Raw genomic sequence first — 21,278 nt, 5'->3', positions numbered from 1 at the left:
GATGGCATCTCTCTTTTAAGGGCAATTAAGTGTGTCTAATTTTCCACTGCTGAATACTCGAGTGTAGTATTTTTCTGTTAATGAGAAGTGTTTGCTTAATATGCTTTTCCATTCCAATGAGAGTATGTGCTTCACTGCCAATCATATAAATAGGTGGAGATCATTTAAAAGAAACCATGAAACACCTTTTTGTGTTATGCCTTTTTTATCACATTTAAAGAATCAAATCTTCCCTCAGACAAGTGGATACAGTGGGATCTTGTTAAAAGGCTGCTTAGTAATAAGGAAAATTAAATATAAAGTGAATTTGTCTTGGGCTCCTCCCAATGTTGTTTAGTGCCTAGTGGGTCAGAATGACCTTGTTTTCAGGCAATTTCACCACATAGGAGGTCCATGCAGGCACAAGGGAGGAAATCATTACAATGGTACTGCAGTATTCTTAATTTTTGAAAATGTAAATAGCTTCAAAAATTGTATCAGAAAAGTAGTTGTCATCCATCAAAGTAATACCTCAAAATCATTTATGAAATCCCTCATACTGGGAGAAGGGCATAATCATGTCTAGCTGCCGTGTGAACAATGACTGTATGGAGAAACCAGTGGTAAAACTGGACCTAGGAAAGTAAGTAGGAGACCAAACTAGAACTGAGAAGGACAGCATTGAAGGCATGGAGACCAGCATGTGCAGGGACCAGGACTCACGAGGCAAATGGAAGCAGGATGGGTTGGCTGAAGTTGTGAATTTGTGTGGAGGCAGTAGGATCTGTGGTGTGGCCAAGACAACAGACTGTCCCCTAGAATTTGTGGCCCCTCTTCCATAGCAAAGCTGGAGCTGGATAACAGCTGCCAAGCCAGCCCTCCTAGTATCTCGGTGAGGCCGTGTGACTCATCCTTGCTATTGGACTGAGTGGATCTTTATATAGAGGGCCTGGACAGTAGATGGAAGACACGCTCAAATTGGGGAATATGAAGAGAGTTTTAAAAAGACACTGTTTTTTCTAGAACCCAAAATAGGAGTTATCTGGAGAGGCTCACAAGAAAGGAACAGTAACATTCAGGACACACCAGTGTGAGTCAAACCCACTGGAAGGGAAGGAAGGGAGTAAACACTCTGATGTCACTCTCAAACCTCCCTTTAATCTGCTATGGAGATGTCCCATTGGCCAAACCCAACTGGAAGCCAGAGGACTAGGAAGCCCTTTAATGTAGCTGCACAGGGGCTGTCCCAGGACACAGAGCAGCGTGGAGAAAGGGTTGAGGAGCAGATCTGGAGGAGTATCCTGCATTGTGACTCCCAGCAAAGGTAGTAAGAAGTGGAAGTGGATGTTCCTTCACCATCACTGCTTCTCCTATCAGCCAGCTGCACTTGGAGGACTTTGAGACCCCAGGGGATATCACAATAAGGATGCAGGATACCACCCAGCAGAGGAAGTCACACCAATCAGGGACACCCACAGTGGGATGTTCCTGATTAAGAAATAAATTTGTGTTGAATCAAGACATCAATTTTCAGGGTTGTGTTTTGTGTTTGTTACAGAAGTTAGTATTTGAGGATTTATTTATTGCAGTTAGCATTAGCAGGAATGAGATTGTAGAAAATCTTGAAGGTCAAGCAAGAATTTAGATTCCTTTCTACAGAAAGTAAACACACACACACAACAGTGAAGGTTTTTATGCTGGGAGATAATATTTAAAAATTAAAAATAAAAAGCCTAAAATGATGAGTCATTTAGCAGGTGGAATGGAACATAGTGAGCAGCTGACCAAACCCCATGTTCTGAGCAGGGCCTGTGGATCAGTGTAGGACAGTACAAACGGAAAGGCTGGAAGAATTTAATCACATTGCAAAGTCAGGTGCCAGCCCACCATGAAAAATTTGGGGAAGGAAGTGGTCTAAGTCCAGTTTAATGATCACCCTGGGCCTATGAAAGAGCTTGGCTGGTCCACTGAGAGATATGGAGACTGCAAAGGAATTTTGGAGAGAGTTGTTGATATGTCATGAGTAACTCCCATTAGGCAGAGTGTTGGGAGAGAGTCTGTGCGTCACGTCCAGCCTGGGGAACGGGGCTTCGGTGAGACCACTCTAGGGTGTGATATGTGTTCGCTGGAGCCTGAGAGATGCAACAGACCATAGTATTTTCTGGGGAATTAGAAGAACAAGAGAATTGTCTGTCTGCTGACCTGATGGTGGCAAAGCTAAAAAGGGATTCTTGGGGAGTTTGGGAGCTGGTACAGTTTGTAGATTCCTAGAGTTTTAGGATAATGACCTGTGACCTGTTGAGGGCACAGACATGGAGATTAAACTGATACATGGTCATTTCTGAGGACCTGGAAGAACAACATGGAGCTAGTAACCAGGGATGTGTTCTCCCCCGAAAGGTGAGAACACAACTGCCATTTGCAGGGGACAAGTGCAGATCTGTGAAAGCATCCCACGAGAGAAAGAGATGGATACACTGGGCAAGTCTTTTGAGTGCCTGAGACATCTTAACTGTACTCTTCAAGTGAGACCTTTCCTTCTCCCTCCAGCAGGCAGTCAGAAAAGAGAAAAGTAGCCCCAACCCTTCCCACTGCTGGTGGCCAGCTTGGGTCAGGCCAGCTGGGTGGTGGGGAGATAGCTACTGAAAATATATTTAAAGTTTTTGTTTTAAGTGTATTAGACAAACCAAATCCCTACTTGAGACCATTTTTAATGATCTGAGACTAGAAATGAGCACAGGACCTTTTATTCTGGGGGTTACCAAAAGGGTCATTGACCTGCCCTAAATTTCATCCTAGGGAAGGGGATGATCTAAGCCCAGAATAAATTTAGAGGGACAGTAGGAGACAAAGTTAATCATGATTGCTCTTCATAAAACAGTTACATGGGTTTCTAGCATGGAGGCTTTGACCTAAAAGAAAATGAGAGAAAAAGATGAACAAATCCCAAACATGCCTTTGTCATCTCTCAAAATGTCTTTGTAAACATAGTAACAGTACCTTCATTGGAGGATATTTCTTTTCTTACATATAACACAAAATTTAGAAAATCTGAGAAGTACAAGGCTTGCAAGTAAAATCACACTATATTCCACTGCCCATAGATAATCATTACAGTTAAATATATTTCCTTCTTGTCTTGTTTTCCTCTGTGGATGTGTATAAATACATTTGTGAGTTTTTGTTTTTCATATTTTATTATTTTTATGTCCTACTTTTTTAACTTAATATTTTTAATATATAGAACATTTTTAAAATATGGTTTAAATGAAGCCGTAATTTGACTGGAGTTTATCAAATACTTTTGTCAAATATTCTGGATCTAGACTTGGACTTAATGAATGACTCAGTGATACAAATGAGACAAGAAAGGGGATTTAACACACAGCTTTAGATATTCCATCAAGTTGTAGATAGCATTCATGTTATCAAATGAAAGAGCCACTTGTTGAGACAGTTGTCATTCCTTTCTTCAAATTCTCTTATTTTTTTCCAAAGCCATGTTTTCCTGATTTTCTTCCCACTCTTGCAGTCACTCCTAAATGTCCTTCAAGGGTTCTGCTTCCTCTGTCTAATCCCGAAATGTTGACCATGCTCAGGGCCCTTCTAGAACCTTCCCCTCTCTCCTTAGGTTAATCATCCAGCCCTTTGGTTTCAATTTCATTTATATGGGAAAACACTCAAATTCAAATTTTCAGCCCAAACCTCTGTTCTAAGCTCCAGACTTGGATATTGACACCTCCATTTGGATGTCTCATTGGCATCTCAAGTGGAACTCTTAATCGTCCCCACAAAAGTGTGTTTCTTCAGTCCCCCCAGCTCGGTAAAACAACCTCAATCCTCTCAATTGCCCAAGGAAATACCAGGAAGCATTTTAGTGCTTTTTTTCCTCCCTCATTTCTAGCTCATAACAAGTCCTTTGTATCTCCTTGCAAAATATATCTCAAATTCAACTCTTTTGTCCATCTTTCTCTCTGTCACCCTATTCTCAGCCATCCACACCTCAATATGAACCACTGTAACTGCCTCCTAGTCGCTTTCCCTCATGTGTTCCCTCCAGTCTGTTCTCCACACAGCAGCCCAGTTAGAATGCTGCTCCCTTATTGAAGCGCATCAAGCCTCGAGCATGGCCTGGAAGGCCCAGATCTAGCCCCTCCTGTCTTCCCAGCCTCCAGTTCTGACGCGCTCCCTGTTGCCCACCGTAGTTTACCCACAGTGGTTTGCTTTCAGGTCCCTGCACTGCTGCTTCTCTGTGCCTTACAGTCAATTCCCCTTAGCTCTTAACGTGAGTCTCAGTTCCTTGAAGGCAGAGATTCTGGCCAGGTCACTTTTGTATCCCCAGTTTGTGGAAGAATGCCTGGCGCGTGGTGGGTACACGGCCAGCCTTTGTTGATACGACCTATCTACTGGCCCATACTCACCTTTCAGGTCTCAACCTGCATATATATCACTCCTCAGGTAGACCTCTCCTGACTCCACCATTCTGACGTGGATCTCCACCTTTTTGACCTCAGTTACATCACCCTATTTTTTATGTCACTGACAACAGTTGTCATGTATATATATATGTCTTTGTTTAATATCTCTTTCCCCCACTAGACTCGAAACTCCCATGAGAGCAAGAACCATGTCCTTTTTGTTATTTTTGTTCATGCTTTTCCCAACACCTAGCACAATGCCCTGCTCACAAAAAATTCCCAGATCTTTGTTGAAAGAATGAACAGCATCTGAGTGAATGGAGATCTGAGGGGAGCTCTTCTCTTGGCCTGGGGGCAACACTGGAAAAAAATGCCAGAGTCAATCTTGAAATAGAGGAGTGTGGTGCACAGAATAATGGAACGCAAAGACGTCCTTGTCTTAATCCCTAGAACCTGTGAATGCGTTGCCTTACATGGTCAAAGGGAATTTGCAGGTGTGTTCTGTTAAGGATCTTGAGATGGGGGGATTATCTGGGGTAATCCAGGTGGACCCAATGTAATCACAAGGGTCTGTATAAGAGGGAGGCAGGAGGGTCAGAGTCAGAGAACGAGGTATGTTAACGAGAGCAGAGCTGAGAGAGAAAGAGATTGAGAGAGACAAATAGATTGAGAGACTGAGATAGATGTGAAGATGCTGCTGGCCTTGAAGGTGGAGGAAGGGGCCACAAGTCAAGAAAGGTGGCTGGCCTCTAGAAGCTTGACAAGGCAAGGAAATGGATCCGCCTCCAGAGCCTCCAGAGGAAGCCACCCTGCCAGCACCTTGATTTTAGGACTTCTGACCTCCCAGACTGTAAGATAATAAGACAATAAGTGTATGTTGTTTGAAGACACTAAGTTTGTAGTCATTTGTTTCCGCAGCCATAAGAAACTAATACAAGGAGAGACTGGAAAAATGGTTTGAGGAACCTGAAGGCAAGGTGTGGTCCCACTTCTTTTTTTAGAAGGATTGGGTTTACCTCCAGGCAACTATCTCATTTCCATAGTCCTACAACAAGTCTCATGCAGCCAATTCCTCTTTCTTTTTCCTGAATTCCATCCTTAGGACAAATAAGATGTGTATGCCTTCTTTCTTGAACATAAGTTCAAAGACAGGAGGGAGAATCTGGAGCTGGACTTGAGCTACGGAAATGAGGGAGAGGGGTAGGTGTTTTCCTGGCCGGACAAGGATTGCCTCCTCTTGCTTTTAAGAGGTATTACTGAGCCTCACTTTTTTTGGCTTTTTATTTATTTTTTTAAATGTTTTTGTTTTTAGAGAGGAAGGGAGAGAGAGAGAGAGAAACATTCATCAGCTGCCTTCTGCACTCCCCCTAGTGGGCATCGAGCCCACAACCCTGGCATGTGCCCTGACCAGAAATCAAACCTGTGACCTCTTGGTGCATGAGATGGCATTCAACCAACTGAGCCACACCCACCAGGGCCTGAACCCCTTCTTATGGCCTAGTCTAAGGTGCTTTGTCAATGAACATCTCTAATTTAGAATTAGACCCTCTAGATCTGTGGTTTGGGGAAAATGACTCTTCTGAGAAAAAGAAAGCATTGGATCTCCTTCTTGGGAAAAATACAAGCAGAACATTTCATATGCAGTTGTTAGGGGTTCATGGACTTGCAAGGTCAGCTTGCTCAAAGGATAGAGGGTGTGTGTTTGGGATCGTTTTCTATATTGGGTGCAGGGGTCAGTGGGAGGTAGGGAGGAAGTAATATTATAAGGTGGGCTTCCGTGTTGAGCGAAGGGGTTTGGACTTAATCCTGCAGGGGGGATACTGGGGACCATTAGAGGGTTTCAAGCGAGGTGGTGACACAATTATATCTTTATTTTTGAAAAATATCGCTCTGGCAACGTACATATTGGCTATAATCCCATAATTAGTTCATCAGAACACCTTAGGGGTGAAAATGCTGTTGACATGAAATATTTTAATACTTCCTTTTACAGCCAGTGTTATCAGATGGCATATTGAGTGCTCCAATTTCATAGGCATTGTGCTGTAGAAAGCAGTTTCCTGGAACCAATGTAAGGTCATTAAACTCTTACTGTTGTCAGGCTCATTGCCTCCCTAATAGCCAGTGTATGTAGATGGTTAGCCTCATTGTTACCGTCATGATTATCTCATAGTCGAAGTACTTCTCAGCCTCAATCAGGTTCACCTCCAGCAGAGAAAATTCAGGCAGCTAAAGCAGTGTGCAGTGGGCAAGCACTGGCCTGGGGCCTCCTGGCTCAGAATATCATTCCTGGTTCTGTCACACTCTAGAAAAGGAATTTAGATCAAGTTAATCTCCCAAAGCCACAGTTTCTTTATAAAATGTGCATTATAAACCCTACTTAGGTAACAACAGTGATGATCAAATGCAGTCATTTAAGAAATAGTGCTGGGAAAAATATAATGCATTACACAAAAGCAAGTGGACATTCATTTTCCTCTTAGCATTGCCATCATCCCTGCACAAGTTTGGGTTGGTCAAGAGGAGCTATGGAAGTAAATGTTAGCTGTTTGCTTTTGTGACATTATATGGTTCTCTCTCCAAGTAGAAAACCTTTTAGAGGTTTTTCTAGTATCCAGGTTTATTGCCTCCACTTAGCTTTTGGAAAATCCTGAATCAAAAATAGAATGTTTTCCTGTGTTCTGGGATTCAGAGCTGTATGTTTTACAGGAGTCAGGGGTCCCCCTTTGGAGTGAGAAGGGAAAATGATCCTGACTCAGTACTTTGAGAGCCTATGCAAAGCCATGCAGAGGAAATCGGAAGGGCTGAGCATGTGTGTGAAGCTATTGACTCGCTATGGACTTGTTAGTGTGCTGGTGGGTATCCCCGAAAAAGGAGGAGAGGGCTTGTGGCTCAGAGTTTGCAGGGAGAGAACTGCTGGTTCTAAAGGAGTTACTGGTTCATCAGGACTTACTAATCTGCTAATCAGAGACCCTCCAGGCAGTGTTTCTGTTTGACGGCTTTAAAGCACATCTTGCTCAGGAGGGGCTGTGTTGGAAAATACGGCGGCCTCGCCCACCTGCCTGCCACCTGCCTGAAGCCCAATGGAAAATGACAGGTGATGGGACCTTTACTCCCATGACTCCAGACACCACATGCCACAGTGAGCACAAGGCACTGCCTTGAAGGAGACACGATGCTTTTTAATTGCACCCAGTGCATCGGGGCTAAAGCATTTATTTTTACACACAGACAGGGAGGAGGAGACCTCAGAGGTGTCACTCTTCCTGTGGCAGCAAAGCACTTCCTCGTGTTTATACCTCCCCATGTTACTCACAGTGACATTAGTGGTGGCGTTTATCCTGGTCTGCCAAGTGATTTACAAGTTTTTCTTGGACATGCCCCCGGTTGCACGTGATTAGAAGCAAATAAAATGTTTTATCCCTGTTTCATCAAAAGGAATGGCTACCTTTGCCGAGGTCAGACAGCCAGGCTTTAAAGAGCGCTTCCCGCTCTGATCCTAGGCTCACTCTGAAAAGGCGAAAACCCAAGCGAACAAATGTAGAAGCAGCGTGGGCTCTGACCGCACACGCGCCGTGTGAGTGGGGCGAGGCTCTCAACTCTGTGGACCTTCAGTGCCCTGCCTGTAAGGGGCGTGGTGGCTTCTAACTTGCAGAGCCTTGGAAGGGTTCAGTGAGTTCAGAGATTCTGACGGAGGCAGCTGTGCGCCTGTTTATAACTCGGGCTCCAGAGCCAGACTCCCCAGGGATGAGTCCCCCTCCACCTCTGCACTGCGGGACCTAGTAGAAGTGACTAAACCTCCCTGAGCCTGTAAAATGGAGATAACAATAGTACCTACTTTATAGGGTCCTGGTGAGGATAGAAGCGTGTATAGAACCAAAAGCCTGTCATTTAGTAAACATTGTATAAGTATATGCTGTGTTATGATAGATTGCGATAATAATTGTGGTTATCCATCAAGTGCCTGGCACTAGTAGTTGATCAAAAAAGATTAACGTTTTTTGCAATTTTTAGTATTTCTCCCATCAGAGCAGTTGAATTTTAAGGAGGCTGATGGGAAAAGTAATAGTCTTACAAGTCTGTTTTTTGTTTAAACTAAAAAGATGTCAACAGGTCCTTTCCAAAATCTCATTCCTTCAGGGACTCAAAATATGATCTTACAGCAGAGAAGAAAGATTTTTTCAGTGCCCCTTAAAGCAAAAACAGATTCTTGAACCTCTTACTCCAGACCTTCTCAATGAGAAATTCTGGGGCTGCAACTCATCAGTCTGTTTTTGGCTTTGGTTTGGTTTTAGTTTTGGTTTTCAATGCCTGTTGGCTTTTTTTTTTTAAGTCCATTATTTTAGTGTAAGTTAACAGAAAAATTGAGAGGAAGGTACAGAGGTTTCCCATCTCCCTCCCTCACATGCACAGACTCCCCCACTATCAGCATCCCCCACCAGAATAATGCATTTGTTACAACTGATGAGCCTACATGAGCACATCATAATCACCCAGAGTCCATAGTTTACATTATGTTTCACTCAGGTTGTACATTCTGTGGGCTTAGACAAATGCATAATGATATATATTCACCATTATGGTATCATACAGAGTATTTTCCTGGCCCTGAAAGTCCTCTGTGTTCTGCCTAATCATCCCTCCCTTCCTCCAACCTCTGGCAACCACTGATCTTTTTACCGTCTCCATAGTTTTGCCTTCAGGCTATTTTAACAAGTGTTTCATTAACCCTCATGTTTTCTAGAGTTTGAAAACACCAGATATAGGCTCCTACAACTTTGAATACTTTCTGTCGCTGGGGGCTGGGGCCATCAACAAAGACTTGGCTACTCCATCTGTTTGACAGGTGTTCCAGCCCAAGAACTGTTAAATGACTGAATTAAGCAGAAATACAGAGTCAGGTGGGGCGTCGGGAGGGAGAAAGCAGACTTGGAGAGCATGTGAGTCTATTGATAGGTCTGGAACAGAACGTTTTGGAGTCGGGTCGTCTGGAACGTGCTGACGTCACATCGTGTGCCATACCTCTGTGAGTGAGGGACAGGAGAGGAGATGCCTTTTGAATTTTTATGCGAGCTTAAAATGAAAATCACATCAGCCTTCAGAAGTCAGAGCTGCTGGTACAAAAGGTCACCGATGCCAACTGGTGGCATTGCAGAGCTCAGCCAGGGAGTATTAAAATAGCAAACTTTTTTTCCTTTCTTTTTTAAAGCACTAGTTGCACTGTGGGCTTGAGTTTCAGTCTTTTGCCAGCTTGCTGCCCTAGGAACTTAAGTAAAAAGGCACATGAGAAAAGAAAACCACCGAGACATTTTCCACCTCCACTGGGAGGAGGGTAGGTAGTAGGTAGTTGTCCACAGACTAAGGGCTATGTCATATTTGCGTGGAGTAAGCAAAGGGATTAAATGATGACTCCAGGGAAAGTGACAGTGGAGGTGACTAAGCAGGACTGATTGATCGTGGCCATTTGAGGTGACGTCAACAAGTGTTTATTGGGGCCCTAGCCCTGTGCTGGATGTGGTTTGTTTGGGGTTCAGCCTTGGGTGACTGAGGATTACAGTGTCCTAGGAAGAGAAACCAGTCTTGGGGGTGGGGTGGGAAAGTTGTAGGATGTTAGTTTGGTTTTGTGTATACTGGGTGTGTGATAATAGAACAGCATCCAAATAGCTTTAAAGGGTCTGAGAGTCACATGCATAGAGGCAGCTTTTGAAGCCATTAATAATGGATTGATTAGCTTCATAATTAAGGAAATCTGAGGCTCAAGGATCAAGCTTTTAGGGACACTGCAATTATAGCAGATAGAATGGGAAGTCAGGGAAGGAATGAGAGACCACCAGGAAAGGTAAAAGTTGTCCCAAGACCATGTTCTATCATGGAAATCAAGAGGATACATTTTTTCAAGAAGAGAGAGGTGTTCTTTGTTAAAAGTGTGAAGAAATAAAGAATAAAGAATGTGTGTTGGGGGGTGTTAAGTAAACATGTTAATTCAAAAAGAAAGTATTGTTTTACAAAACAGATGATTTATATTATATTATTTGAGTCAGGGTTTCTTAACCTCAGCACTGCTGATAGTTGGGCTGGATAATTCCTTGTGATGAGCAGCCGTCCTGGGCATTGTAGCATGTTTAGCAGCATCCCTGGCCTCGACCCACTAGATGCCAGTAGTAACACCACCACCACCACTAGTTACGACAACCAGAAAATGTCTTCAGACAATGCCAAATATTCCTGGTTGAGAACTACTGATTTAAGTATTTAGCTCCCTCTGTATACATAGTACTACATTAGGCACTGCGAGGCATAGAAATGTGACACACTTTCACCATTAAGGAGAATGCATTCACATTTTCCTAAGTCAATTTATTCTTCTATATCATCTATTATGTTGGTTAAAACTATATATATACACACATATATATATTCACATATACATACATGTACACATGCTACATATACACATATATGTGACAATAATTCCCCAAGTTGACATTATGTCAGTTGAATTACGGAATAGTATTAGAAAAGTAGTGCATTGTGAATACTGGTGACCTGGTTCTATGCGTTTTATCACAGATCAGTGTAGGAAACTTTGACTGTGGACCCATGACAATATTAGTAAGCAACTTCCAAATTAAATTTACTGTATTCCAAAGACTCAAATTACTTTTTTGCTCTCTCATTTTTTATGAAGATAAAGTAGTCTTCCTGATCCATAGGTACATTATAGAACTTCTGATTTTTGAAAAATATGAGTATATGATTTAGCTTTAGGTAGAAATTACGATGCTGCCTCTTGAAAGCGTTCTGCCAAGTTTCTAAGTTCTCAATAGAAGAAAGATGGAGATTTGGGACTATAATTGGACCTTAAAAACATTGGTAGGAAAGATTACCACAAAAATCATTTCGTGACAAGAAGGGTCCTTAGTGCTTGGAATAAACTCTCCAGGGAAAGCAGCAGCCTGTCATCTCCCCGAGCCTGGCTTCCTCGTTGCTTAGGAGCAAGAAGGAAAGTCTGACTCCTGCTTTGCTGGTACACTGAACAAGGCCCTGACCATCGAGGCTAATTCTGAGCCCGCATTTGCCTTGCAGACTGCATCATCTGCTATCAAAGGTGCTATCCAGCTGGGAATAGGGTACACGGTGGGCAACCTCACCTCCAAGCCGGACCGCGATGTTCTCATGCAAGACTTCTATGTGGTGGAGAGTGTGTTCCTACCCAGGTAAGATTTATTTTGTGTGTGATATTTTCATGCTAAAGAGCCTTCCTTGCAACATCCCCACATTGGAGGCTTTTCTACCAGTGCACGTGTTGATACACACATTGGACCTTCTGCAGGCCCAGAGCAGCCCAACTGATGGTTCCTTTCTGTTGCATCAGGTGGCCTGCATTTTCTACGTGGAGGTGGAAATAGGTTTCATCCTGCGGGCCAGTTGTAATTAGTTGCGATAATGCCTGAAGGACTATATGGAGAGAGACTGAGATTCAATGGGAAAGAGTGCAGTCGTCACAGAGTAACACCTGCATGGGTTTAGAATAAGAGGACACCCAAGAAGCAGCAGCTGGTACCAGGTTTCTGTTACCCCTAATTTGAAAGATGGGCTGGGGGGGCTCACAATTGGGCCTTGCATCTGAGTTCACTCACATAGCTCCTTTTTTAACTTGACTTATTCAACTTAACTTTCCTCAAGAAACCTTATGAGAATCCCAGTATTTTGATACCATAAATACCAAAAATCATCCAAATTACCCGTACATGCCACCTCTAACTTGATTGTATTTGGGGGAAAAAGTCAATTCAACAAATAAATCTGAGATGGATGATGGTGATAGTTACACAGCCCTGTACTCATAAGCATGGTTAAGGGCAAGCTGTATATAATGGCTGCTCTACCAAAATAAAGTAAATAAACAAAAAATTGAAGTCCAATACTGGCTCGTGTAGGAAGAGAAGTAATCATTATTAAATTGGAAATGTCATCACTACCGCCAGGCTTTTTTAATATAAATATTTGATTCTAGATGCAGCATATTTTTCTATTATAACATATCTGCTTTTACCTAAATGTGTTTTACTCATGGTCTGGCAAATAAAGAAAATTGTCTACCAAATTTTTTAAAAAATTGTTTTTGGGGCTTAGAGGCAATTATTTTGTCTTTGGGGCTATGAGGATTGACTTGTCAGACACATTTATTTTTTAAAGTGTTTCTTTAAAACAAGCCACTTTTGTTATGAATTATTGGACTTGTGTGAGAATGGCTGGGGTGACTTCTACTCTCCGTGCTCTCATTGCCTTATTTTTTTTAAAAAAATTTCTAGAGGAGTGCTGCTTATATTTATCTGTATGTCCAGCAGCAGTCAACTGCCTGGAAGTAAAGCCTGTAGGTGACTGTGCCCACGTAATTACAAAGGGGCCCATAAATAACTGAAAGTCGGCTATGAATCCAGCCAGCCACATTTCCCCTTAAATGCTCTTGGCTGAAGAATGAAGTTGATCTATCAGAATTTTTGAAGTTTGTTTCTCTAGGGTCCTTTAGCAGGTACGAGAACTAGTTTCCATACAGAAAATGGACAACCCCAAGGCCTAAGATATAATCCTGTTTGTTCATGACACTCCTTTCTATAGCTGGAAATTGTCCAGTGTTTTTGTTTTTAACGGTCTGTTTATCATTGCATTAACTACATTTTTTATAAAATCAGAAGGTCATGAGTATGTCTTAATCTTTTAGTATGATCTGTTAGACTCATAATTCATATAAATGTGTTCTCAGGATGTTCTTGCTCTCACGGTCTTCACAGACGTCAATCTTATTTTTATTCATCTACAAAGAACAAGGGGAATGGAGGCCTCTTGTAGGAGGGTGTCTGGCAGTGAGTTCAAGGTGATGGGAGCAGTTACAGCTAAAGATGATTTATAAAGAAGGGCAGGGTGCTCCATCCTTGATGACCTCTTCTCCTCATAGTGTCCAGTCAACAGAGCCAACCATTGATGGGCACTGGAGAAAGCATGGCCCAATGTGTGATCCCCAGGCCTGCAGTATCAGCATCACTTGGAACTTGTTAGAAATGCAGGTTCCTGGGCTCCACCCTAAGTCAACTGAATCAGAAATACTGGAGGTGGGATCCAGGAATCTGTTTTAGTAATCCCTCCAGGTGATTCTAAGTACATAAAAGAGAACCAATGACCTAGCACATTACTTACCATTTTAAGGGATAAACTTTCTAGTAAATAGCAAAACTTGTTCTTAGACTTATTACATGATTCTAACAACTAATAAAACTCCAAATGATGTTAAAATTTATCTTAAATATTAAAATTATATCTATTTAGCAACTAAATTATACATGACACTGTAAGAGATACTTTACAGTAAGGAGCACATAAATAAGATCTTCATTGGCACTTTCATAATTTATTTTTCAGTTACAGTTAATATACAATATTATATTAGTTTTAGGTATGCAACATAGTAACTAGACATTTATGTAACTTACAAAGTGATCACCCCAGTAAATCTAGTACCCACCTGGCACCATACATAGTTATTAGAATATTATTGACTATATTCCCTATGATGTACTTTACATCCCCATGACAATTTTTATAACTGGCAATTTGTACTTTTTAATCCTTTCACCTTTTTCACCCATCTCCCCACCCCCGTCCCATCTGGCAAGCATCAAATTGTTCTCTCTGTATATATGAGTTTGTTTCTGTTTTGTTTGTTCATTTATTTTATTTTTTAGATTCAACATATAAATGAAATCATATGGTATTCGTCTTCCTCTGTCTGACTTATTTCACTTCCTCTAGGTCCATCTGTATTTTCACAAATAGCAAGATTTCATTTTTTTATGGATATATTCACAGAAGTGGGACTGCTGGGTCATAAGGCAGTTCCATTTTTAATTTTTTGAGGAACCTTCATACTATTTTTCACAGTGGCTGCAGCAGTCTGCATTCCCAACAACAGTGCACAAGGGCTCCCTTTTCTCCACATCCTTGCCAACACTTACTTGTTTGTTGATTTACTGATGGCAGCCATTCTGACAGGTGTGAGGTGATATCTCATGGTGGTTTTAATTTGCATTTCTCTGAAGATTAGTGATGCTGAGCATTTTTCATACATGTATTGGCCTTCTTTATGCCCTCTTTGGAAAAATGTCTATTCAGGTCCTCTGCCATTTTATTTATTTATTTATTTATTTATTTATTTATTTATTTATTTATTTAAATATCTCTATTGATTTCAGAGAGAGGAAAGGAAAGGGAAAGAGAGAGATGGAAACATCAATGATGAGAGTCATTGACCAGCTGCCTCCTGCATGCCCCCAACTGGGAATCAAGCCCACAACCCGGGCATGTGCCCTGACCGGGAATTGAACCCTGATCTCCTGGATCCTAGGTCAGCGCTCAACCGCTGAGCCACACCTGGCCAGGCCCTCTGCCATTTTATTGATTTATTTATTTTTAAATATATCTTTATTGATTTCAGAAAGAGGAAAAGAGAGAGAGAGACAGAGATAGAAACATCAATGATGAGAGAGTCATTGATCAAGCCCGCAACCTGGGCATGTGCCCTGACCGGGAATCGAACCCCTATCACCTGGATCCTAGGTCAGTGCTCAACGGCTGAACCACACCCGGCCGGGCCCCTCTGCCATTTTAAAGTCAGATTGTTTGGGGGTTTTTTTGGTATTAAGTTGTATGATTTCCTTATGTATTTTGGATATCAACCCCTTATCAGATGTATTATTGGAAGATATTTTCTCCTATTCAGTACGTTGTCTTTTTGTCTTGTTCATGGTTTCCTTCTCTGTGCAAAAACTTTTTAGTCTGATGTCGTCTCATTTGTTTATTTTTTCTTTTGTTTCCCTTGCCCAAGGAGACATATTCAAAAAATATAGCTGAGTGCTGTCATAGAGTTTACTGCCTGTGTTTTCTTCTAGGAGTTTTATGGTTTCAGGTCTTACATTTAAGTCTTTAATCCATTTTGAGTTTGTCCTTGTATATGGTATAAGAAAGTGGTCTGGTCTCATTTTTTGCATATAGATGTCCAGTTTTCCCAACACCTTTTGCTGAAGAGATTGTCTTTACCCCCTTGTGTATTCTTGCCTCCTTTGTCATGGATTAGTTGACCACAGGAACTTAACTCTTGTTTCTATCAGTTGGCCTATGGTAAAATTGGTTTTGTTACACGTCATTTCTCAGCAGTTACGAGAACCTGTCAATGACATTAAGTGAGGGTTTACTGTATCTCCTTGATACTGTAGCAATCAAAATGCCACACAAAGTGATGAATAAATTCAGTGTTGTGATTGTGGGACTGGCTTCACTGGGGTATACATATGACAAAATTAATGAACTGTGCACTTTATACCTCAGAGCTGCCCAATAATGCTTCCTTCCTACACACCCAGACTCTACACTTGCCTAGGGAGGAGCAGGAGGAAAGGTGGGTGGACTGGCTCTTGTCGTAAGCAAATTAAACATTCAGAAGCCTCTGGCGGCTCTAAAATTCCCTGAGTTCACCAAGATCATAAAAAGAACTAATTGCTTGGGGTGCCTTGAGATGTTTTCATTACTACTGCTGTGAAGCTGCAAAATCTGTTTCCCTTAGCGACCAAATGTATTGTGCTATTTTTTATTTATTTGAAAATGGTTCAAAGTTATTATTAGATATTATATATTTGTTCTACAGATTATTTCACTTTATGGATGGAAAACACTCTGGACCTGATTAAAATTTGAAGGGTGATATAAAAGCCCTTTTGATGATTTGGTTTCATGATCTTCCAAAATTACAAAGTGGATGAGTAGAGCACCATGACCATATCTTAATATTTTGACCCCACATTCTGTGCTGGGATCATAAACTCAAGGTTGTAGATAAATTTTCATGTGCAAATAAGATTAGGAGGAAAGGATGTTTCATAATGTTTGTACCATCTTTAGATATTTAATAGTTGCAACAGAGGTGGCAAAGAGTGGTAAAGTTTATAAGTACCAACTATGAACCAAGCATAGTTTTATTGATATATTTTATATAATATATTAAATTATTGTTATTACCATTCATCTTTACAAAAAAAACTCATTTTACATATGAATTGACTAAGGACCTGAGATATTAAGTGGCTTAATCAAAAGCTATACAACCAATAAATGGTAAAGCCAGGATTGGAGTTTAGGGGTGGCTGGATCCAAAGTTTTGTTTTTCCCTACACTATGGCAGTAAAACACAGGAACAGCATTTCTGGTTTTTTGAATCAGGAAAAGTATACAGCTTTTACCTAGAATTATGAACTTAAATCTGCCTCTCCAGTCCCTTGACAAGCAACTCTGACCCATTCCTCCGCTGCCCTCCAGGAGGCGCCGTCACTGCCTTCTCAGGGATAGGAAATAAGGTTTGAATGCTGGCAGTAATAGTTACATATCTTTCCATTTTCCAGAATAATTATCTAACTGAAGAATTTTAAAGATTCACCTGCATTTTAATCTCCTCACTTGTAAAACAGAGTTGAGCTTGATGCGAGGATTATTGCAGAAAATGGACTGCCTATAGTTTTGATGGGCGTGCTATTCAGGATTATTTAAATAGCTGAGGAGTACCTTCACTGGGGGAGAGAATTCCACAGAACTACTGTGAGGGTAAAACATTATTCTAAATGACAGGCAAACATATATGTCACAGGTTTATGCAAGCATTGCCAGATATCTGTGCTGGATATTATGGCTTTGGCACACTAGCCAACTACCTGCATTTCTCACAAGTAATGCTGACATACCTGACATAAACTCACCCAAGAAACGTATCTATCCCAGAGAGTCAGCACACTATAGTCCACAGCACAAATTCGGTTCTTTACCTCTTTTTATAAAGTTTATTTGGAACACAGCCATGTTCAATCACTTACATGTTGCCTGTGGCCTTTCCACAACAGCAGAGTTGAGTAGCTGCAACAGAGACTCTAAAAAGATCTCCACCCCAATCTATACAGACATTCTGCACTATATGTGGATAGAAAACAAAACTGCCACAATACTCTTCTCAGGATTAAGTGAGATGCGTGGCTATTGCTGGGCAAGTCAATGATATGTCTCTTCAAGTCAAAACTCCAAGTATTTGCTCAGTATATGTAGTGGGGATGGGAAGACCTGATTTCTTATCAAAAAAGTTACATACCTCTTCCCTTAGTTCAAAATAAAAGATTTATTGCATGTGCTGAATATTATATAACATTTTAACTTATTTGAAATTGCCTTCAAAGCACAATTTTCTTTATAAGTTGATAGGGATCATACTGTCTGTGTGTTTGCTCAATTGTATAGGTTCCTACTTGGTAACATAAAGTTGGAAATTTCATGTTGGACTCCAAATTTTTATTGTTGAAATTTTACTGGCTCATGGGACTCAAACATCTAGAACCACTGCTGAAAACCTCACAGCTGAAATTTCCAAAGCCTCTATTTTATGCCAAGAGAGAAAAGTGGGTTTTTTCTCAAACACTGAATAAGTTCATTGAGGAAACATGATATAAATCTTGTGAAGAAGTCTGCTCTTCCGCAGACGTGACTTCTGCCGAGTAGGTCTAGGTGTTGGGCACAGTCTTCTGCTGGAGACCACCCAAGCTCAGGCAAGAGAGCCCACAGGAGTCTTCAGCGGACCCTTCCTCTGGCGGCAGCCCCATGTTGATTGCAGCTGTTTACCTGCCTTAGCGGAGCAGTTTATCCATGTGCTGAGGAGCCTCTGGGTTGGACACGTGTGGGCGGCACCCACACCCACAGCCAGTAGGTCTGCCAGGTTGGTGTCTGCTGGCTGATCCTTGCTGGACCTGCTGTTTGGTTCTGCCCTTGTGCATTGTCCCTCCTGACAAACTCCAGATGGGGCCAAGAGTCCCATTAATTTTCATTTCCTTCAGGAAAGCTTCATCTATGTCAAGCTGCTATTTATTACTCACTGGAGCAGCTTAATACTTGGAAGGAACCCCGCCTGCTGTGGCCCTGAGTGTGCAGTGCTCTGTTTTGGGGGAGGGGGTGTAAGGTTATGGCTTTTAACCCTCCCTTTGAAAAAGGTTTCAGTGTTGTGAATAGTAAGACATAGCAGGGTTTACCTTCCTGATGCTTTTACAAGGCAGACTATGAAAAGTGTCCCTTTGGTCCCTGTGCCCTTTTTACCTAATGTCCAATCCCAGGTATCACTGTTACTAGGGGCATGTTTATCCTTGAAGGATATTTATGCATATACCTGCCCAAAATATATTTTTTCCTTTTGTATACAAATGGCGGCTTGCCACACACAGTATCTGCGCCGTGCTTCTCTCAACCTGTCCATGATCTCGCCATGTCATTTCATTCTCGAGCATCTGCATAGTATTCCAGTGTGTGGGAGAGACACCTGGGTTGCTTCCAGTCCTTCATCCTCACAGACAGCGCTATATGAGTAACCAGGGACACACATGTCATACCCTGCACGTGCCGCTTTACCTGTGGCATACATTGTAAGCATGCACTTGCTGCTTCAAAGAGTTACGGACTGTTGTAATGTCGACAAGCTGTGAAAATATCCTCTCTAGGAAAAGTATCAATTTCCTTTCTCACTAATAATGTTCCCGGTGCCAATCTCCCTTGAGCTGTCTCAAAATTTTGATTTTTTTGTTAATCAGATACATAAAATGGTCTCTCAGTAACATTTTCATTATTTTATTATGATTGAGGTCAAACAACTTTTCATATGTTTGATTCATTTCTATTTCCATTTCTGTGAAGTGCCTCATTATATCTCTGGCTATTTTTTTTAAAAAATTAACTTTTTGGCCTTTTTCTTTAGTGTTGGCTGGAGCTCTTTACATTGGGAGGTTAGCCCTTTGTGATATGTGTTCCAAGTATTTTCCCTTTTTGTCGTTTTCTCTTTTTTCCCCCCAACTATATGGTCAACTCATTCTTCATGTGAAGTGTTCGGCTCTGCACTGTTTTCCACCCAGCCTCAGCCACCCGAACACATTGAGGGCTTCCCACATGCCAGGCGCAAGGCCACTCACATTTCTATTCCCTTTGCCATTTTATTTTTAGAGGTTCAGTACCCGGCTGGAGGAAACAGCTTGTAAATGGTAGAGCTGGAACTCAAACCTAGGTCTTCCTGGACTGCAAGGAGTTAAGAGTATCTTAACTACCACACTGAGTATCCGGAGTGATTTGAGAGAGTGCAGACTTGCCTTAATGTTAGTCAGAGGAACACAGTCTTACCTGTTGGAGCAGTATCATGAAAGTCAGACCAAAGAAACTTGTGTAGAGTTTTGATGTTCCACAAGAGCAGGTTAGGTGACTTGTCTGATGTCATGTGAAATGTATTATTATATATAGTAAAAAAAAAAAAAAAGTAAGGGTAAACATCAAAATTCAGGCCAGTGGATGCCTCTAAGGGGAAGGAGGAGTATAAGATCAGTAAAAAGTACAGAAGGGATTCACCTCTATGGGTAAATTTTATTTCTTAAGCAGCACTTTGGGGTTATGGATATTTACTGGTTTATACTTTACCTCTTTCATATATCATAAATACTGCAAAAAAATTCAAAGGTGAACCGAGAATACAAAAAAGAAAATGATATAATTGGGAATGGAAATCAGGTTTTAAAATCCCTAAAAATGTTAAGATCTCTTCCTGTTATCATGGATTTAAAGACTTCACAGATTCAGGCCCCCATCTATTTCCAGTTCGGTGGTTCTTGCTGTTGGTGAGATATTTTAAAAATTATTTCACTTATTCTTAGTTCAAAGAATTTATCCAGTGTTCAAAACTCATGGTCAAAAAATGCATTTCTAAAATTATTCCACGCACTAAACCCTGGATCTTATGCCTGAGGCAAGTCAACTGTTGTTTCACCAGGGAAGATGGACTGATTTCCCCAGAAAGGAAGCACAGGGGGATGGCGGAGAATTTTTCAGACTGAAGACACGGCGTGATCGGCAGGGAATACCTGCTTGGAGTGGCCCTTGCAGGGTCAGCACCTGTCCTTACCTGGTGGCCACTAGCCTCTGTAACATGGACTTCAAGAGACCCACCATCAAGGGGTATTTTTCCTAGAGGGGCCATTGGCCCAGGACCAGTAGAGCTAGAATTTGGAATCACAATTGTCTTTGCCTAATGTTCTTTTTCTTATTCTTTTTACTATTTTAACTGCAGTGAAGGGAGCAATCTGACCCCAGCACACCACTACCCAGACTTCAGATTTAAGACATATGCTCCACTAGCATTCCGATACTTCAGAGAGCTTTTTGGCATCAAGCCTGATGATTACTTGGTAAGAACCTATAATTTTCCTTCCTTTTCCAGAAATGTGTGATGTAAACATTTGTCTCATAGCAACGGCAACAAGTGATTTGTGTCTCTTATTTTATAAAGCTCTGGAGTGTAGTTAAAGCTTGAAGTTTCATAATGATTATAAATTTAGCTGCAGGACATGTGATGTGACTGCAGTTTTTAACTGATGGCTACAAAATCTGCCATAGTAATTGATACTTAAATAGGTGGGGTATTGGTTGCTACTTCAGAGGATTATTCTAACAGATAGGTGAGAAGTAGTTCTAAAGACCCCTGTGAATGTTGCTGGTTGGATTCTCTTCCAAAGCCTCTCTATTTTAATTGCCTTATTTATACCATTCATCTTAAACCTGCCTTGGCCCACAACCATTTCACCTTGACCTACAATCGAATATCATTTTAAAGAAACTGGATAGTTTTATTCTCCAAATCCCTTTATGCAGGCTCTTTTTAATCGTGTTTTTATTTGGTACAAGGACATGTTTTACCCTTAGAATTGTCTTTTCTCCCTGTCTTCCTCCTGGCACGCAGCAGGAACAAGCACAACAGACTTTCTGTGAGGT

The 21,278-nt window shown here is 41.4% G+C and overlaps 1 protein-coding gene across 3 annotated transcripts in view; it reads left to right on the top strand.

Moving 5' to 3' along the window:
- PIP5K1B (phosphatidylinositol-4-phosphate 5-kinase type 1 beta) overlaps window positions 1-21,278 on the top strand; it is a 266,167-nt gene that overhangs the window by 137,293 nt on the left and 107,596 nt on the right. For all 3 annotated transcript variants that reach the window (XM_081151913.1, XM_081151915.1, XM_081151914.1), the window contains 2 exons: window positions 11,484-11,614; window positions 20,578-20,695. In XM_081151913.1, coding sequence (XP_081008039.1) covers window positions 11,484-11,614; window positions 20,578-20,695 — 249 coding nt within the window. The remainder of the gene's footprint in view (window positions 1-11,483; window positions 11,615-20,577; window positions 20,696-21,278) is intronic.

Source organism: Miniopterus schreibersii, assembly GCF_964146895.1.
Source record: "Miniopterus schreibersii genome assembly, chromosome: 11".
NCBI lineage: Eukaryota > Metazoa > Chordata > Mammalia > Chiroptera > Miniopteridae > Miniopterus > Miniopterus schreibersii.
Note: the sequence above shows the minus strand (reverse complement) of the source record. Positions and strands in the feature narration are given on the sequence as shown.